Genomic DNA, 3,731 nt, shown 5'->3' with positions numbered 1-3,731 from the left:
CCTGATGAGCACACACACTATCAGGTAGAACTGACACTTGATCAACAGGTCTATCTCATAGTGAAGTAGTATATATAAGTAGACTTTATTAATAAACCATTTGTGCATAAAAAGAAGCATCTCCAGAAAACAACATCACATTAGGGAACCCCTGCTCCATCTTCCAAGTTTAAACTTCTGGCCTTGTACCGGCTCCCTCGCAGCCTCAGGGCCAAAGGCTGAAAAAGGCTGGCCTCATAGTGAAAGGCCGGCCTAAGAGATATTATACGCCACAGATAAAGTACCCCCTTAAAAAAAAGCATTGGTTCGTTCGATCACTTACCCTTATGTTGGCCTTGAGTCGGTTACGTATAAAGTACTGGTCCCAGAGCACAGTAGGTGTGATTGGTGCTTTAGTGCGTTTTGTTCTCGGACTGGTTTTCCGTGTCAAATATAGATGCGTATACCTGCGACCAAAGAGAACGGAAACAAAGTTCGATTTTTGTTAGAGCTAGTTACTAGCCTGATCCCACTTGTCGGGAAAAAATCGCGTTGTGTGTAGTAGGAACTTTCTCATTTAACTTACATTGCCTACAGGACATTCGGGGGGAAAAAATCGGATGAAACTCACGACAAGTGGGAACGGACTCCATGTCAACGTACCAAATGGTATTTACCTACACCTAACATGGGTCCAACTACTCCATGTCAACGTACCAAATGGTATTTACTGTGATTGGTGCTTTAGTGCGTTTTGTTCTCGGACTGGTTTTCCGTGTCAAATATAGATGCGTATACCTGCGACCAAAGAGAACGGAAATAGAGTCCGATTTTCATTAGAGCTAGTTACGAGCCTGATCCCACTTGTCGGGAAAAAATCGCGTTGTGTGTAGTAGGAACTTTCTCATTTAAATTACATTGCCTACAGGACATTCGGGGGGGAAAAATCGGATGAAACTCACGACAAGTGGGAACGGACTCCAAGTCAACGTACCAAATGGTATTTACCTACACCTAACGTGGGATGCACAGTTGCACACTGAAGGAACGTGTGTTTTACGAGGCTATTTCACCAGTTTTCCAAGCGTTTTTGATTTCTGTACCAAATGGTATTTACCTACACCTAACATGGGTCCAACTACTCCATGTCAACGTACCAAATGGTATTTACCTACACCTAACATGGGATGCACAGTTGCACACTGAAGGGACGTGTGTTTTACGAGGCTATTTCACCAGTTTTCCAAGCGTTTAACACTCTTCGTTCTATTGTTCTCAAGGTTTAACACACAAGACACAACACTCACATGGTAGCGGCATATTTGTACGTTTCTCCTCGGGTAGGCGGTCCCCTGTTGATATACGGTTGCAACTGTTCCATTAGATTAGGATCGTTATCATCAGGCTCTACATCCTTGCTGAATTCCTGCGTATCCCCTTGGTCCTGATGACCATCCTTATGCAACTTCTGAAACTGGTCACCATGCTGATATCCTTCATACTCGGGCTCCGGTTCCATGTAGTCAGCCTGAGCGTTGCTTAACCTCACATGACACCATAGTCCACATAACGTCACCAGTAGTAAGTTCATATCGAAAGCGGAAGGTCTGTCCTGTGTTCCAAACTAACCTATCATCCCGCACTCTACAGGAAGAAAGAGGCGATACCGACCAGACAAATCATAGAGAAGTAGAACACGTTGTTGAATTGCAAGTAGTTCTCAATCGTGACACCAGGATCAGGACTGATGATCATATCATACAGATGGCTCAGGGATATCATTTTTGTACTGTGTTATTTATTGTTTTAGTGAAAATTCATATGAGTTCTCTCAATCGTGACACCAGGATCAGGACTGATGATCATATCATACAGATGGCTCAGGGATATCATTGTTGAACTGTGTTATTTATTGTTTTAGTGAAAATTCATATGAGTTTTCTTTTACTGCACTGCGTAAGATCACTAGAAAGAATGGTAACGAATTATCAAAACCCTGAAAGTAACGACCGACGAATAGGTTATGTCCTGAACGAAGATCACTAGAACGACCGACGAATAGGTTATGTCCTGAACATCAACACACACTAAATCAAGAATCTACCCCAGTAAACCTCTGAAATAGACCGAAACTCGCACCCCCTCTGTTAAAAACTCAGGTAAAGTCCTCAGCTCTGTCAATAATATGGAGGAATTTCCGTGTCTCTTATCGTTTGAATCAGTTGCTCTCGGAACATTTGTGTTCTATTGTTGGCCACTTCTACTTCCCCTGGAATGAACTCTGGTTCAAACTGCCGGGGTTTTTGCTAGTGTGGGGTCAAGTGGATTGGAACACATTACATGCCTTCAAGCACACTCCATTTGCCAAGGGTCTAGAGTTTAGACTTTAGAGAGATTTTCTAGAGACAGCTCTGTCAATAATATGGAGGAATTCCCGTGTCTCTTATCGTTTGAATCAGTTGCTCTCGGAACATTTGTGTTCTATTGTTGGCCAATTCTACTTCCCCTGGAATGAACTCTGGTTCAAACTGCCGGGGTTTTTGCTAGCGTGGGGTCAAGTGGATTGGATCACATTTGTCAAGGGTCTAGAGTTTAGACTTTAGAGAGATTTTCTAGAGGTTTACCTTGCCCATGAAATCAATTCAATTTGAAGAAACCATTTCTAGACGGAAAATTCCGATAGGGAATTCCTGCAAACCAAATTTCCTGTCCTTGGAGACATTCTATCCTTTCCTGTTGAACTGGTCCATCCTGGGTGTCCCGGACTTGAAACCATCAGTCATCCTTTAAAGTCAGTGGGTCTTCAAATACGGTCTACACCCAAAGGAACATTGTTAACTTTATTGTCCCACATTTGGAACCCTTGATGTATTAAGCAAAGCTTTTAAAGGATACAATAGGTCCAAGAAACAACATACACAGTCAATCGTGGTTCTTGAAGTTGAAAATTTTGACGGCCAAAAACCAAAATTTAGTCCCTGAAACCCAGAAAGTCCTGTCTTCAAGATTCCCTGTTTCCGAAATCCCCAATTGCTCAATTTCCACGACAAAACCACCTTCAGGAAGAAAATAACTAGACTGTTACAAGAGAGTACGACCGAAGCATCCAGAGTAAACGATGTGTGATGGTCACAGGCAAAACATTACACAGTCATAGAATAGAAGTCACTCAAAAGCTAACACCGTTTAACAACCTCCTGGGTGTCCCGGACTTGAAACCATCAGTCATCCTTTAAAGTCAGTGGGTCTTCAAATACGGTCTACACCCAAAGGAACATTGTTAGCTTTATTGTCCCACATTTGGAACCTTTGATTTATTAAGCAAAGCTTTTAAAGGATACAATAAGTCCAAGAAACAACATACATAGTCAATCGTGGTTCTTGAAGTTGAAAATTTTGACGTCTCAATCGTGACACCAGGATCAGGACTGATGATCATATCATACAGATGGCTCAGGGATATCATTGTTGAACTGTGTTATTTATTGTTATTTAGTGAAAATTCATATGAGTTTTCTTTTATTGCACTGCGTAAGATCACTAGAACGACCGACGAATAGGTTATGTCCTGAACATCAACACACACTAAATCAGGAATCTACCCCAGTAAACCTCTGAAATTTAAAGACCGAAACTCGCACCCCCTCTGTTATAAACTCAGGTAAAGTCCTCAGCTCTGTCAATAATATGGAGGAATTCCCGTGTCTCTTATCGTTTGAATCAGTTGCTCTCGGAACATTTGTGTTCTATTG

General features: G+C 42.0%; 1 protein-coding gene across 1 annotated transcript in view; it reads right to left on the bottom strand.

Annotated features, from left to right (window-relative positions):
- LOC103513383 overlaps positions 1 to 1,805 on the bottom strand; it is a gene marked incomplete in the record, with an annotated part of 3,429 nt that extends 1,624 nt beyond the window's left edge. The window contains 2 exon segments of the mRNA XM_026826595.1: positions 323 to 446; positions 1,287 to 1,805. Of these exon segments, the coding sequence (XP_026682396.1) occupies positions 323 to 446; positions 1,287 to 1,570 (408 nt within the window).
- Positions 1,806 to 3,731: the final 1,926 nt, after the last annotated feature.

The sequence above is a fragment of the Diaphorina citri genome, unplaced genomic scaffold (assembly GCF_000475195.1).
Source record: "Diaphorina citri unplaced genomic scaffold, Diaci psyllid genome assembly version 1.1 scaffold965, whole genome shotgun sequence".
NCBI classification, from domain to species: Eukaryota; Metazoa; Arthropoda; class Insecta; order Hemiptera; family Psyllidae; genus Diaphorina; species Diaphorina citri.
The sequence above is the reverse complement of the archived record's forward strand: the minus strand, read 5'-3'. Positions and strand labels throughout refer to the sequence as shown.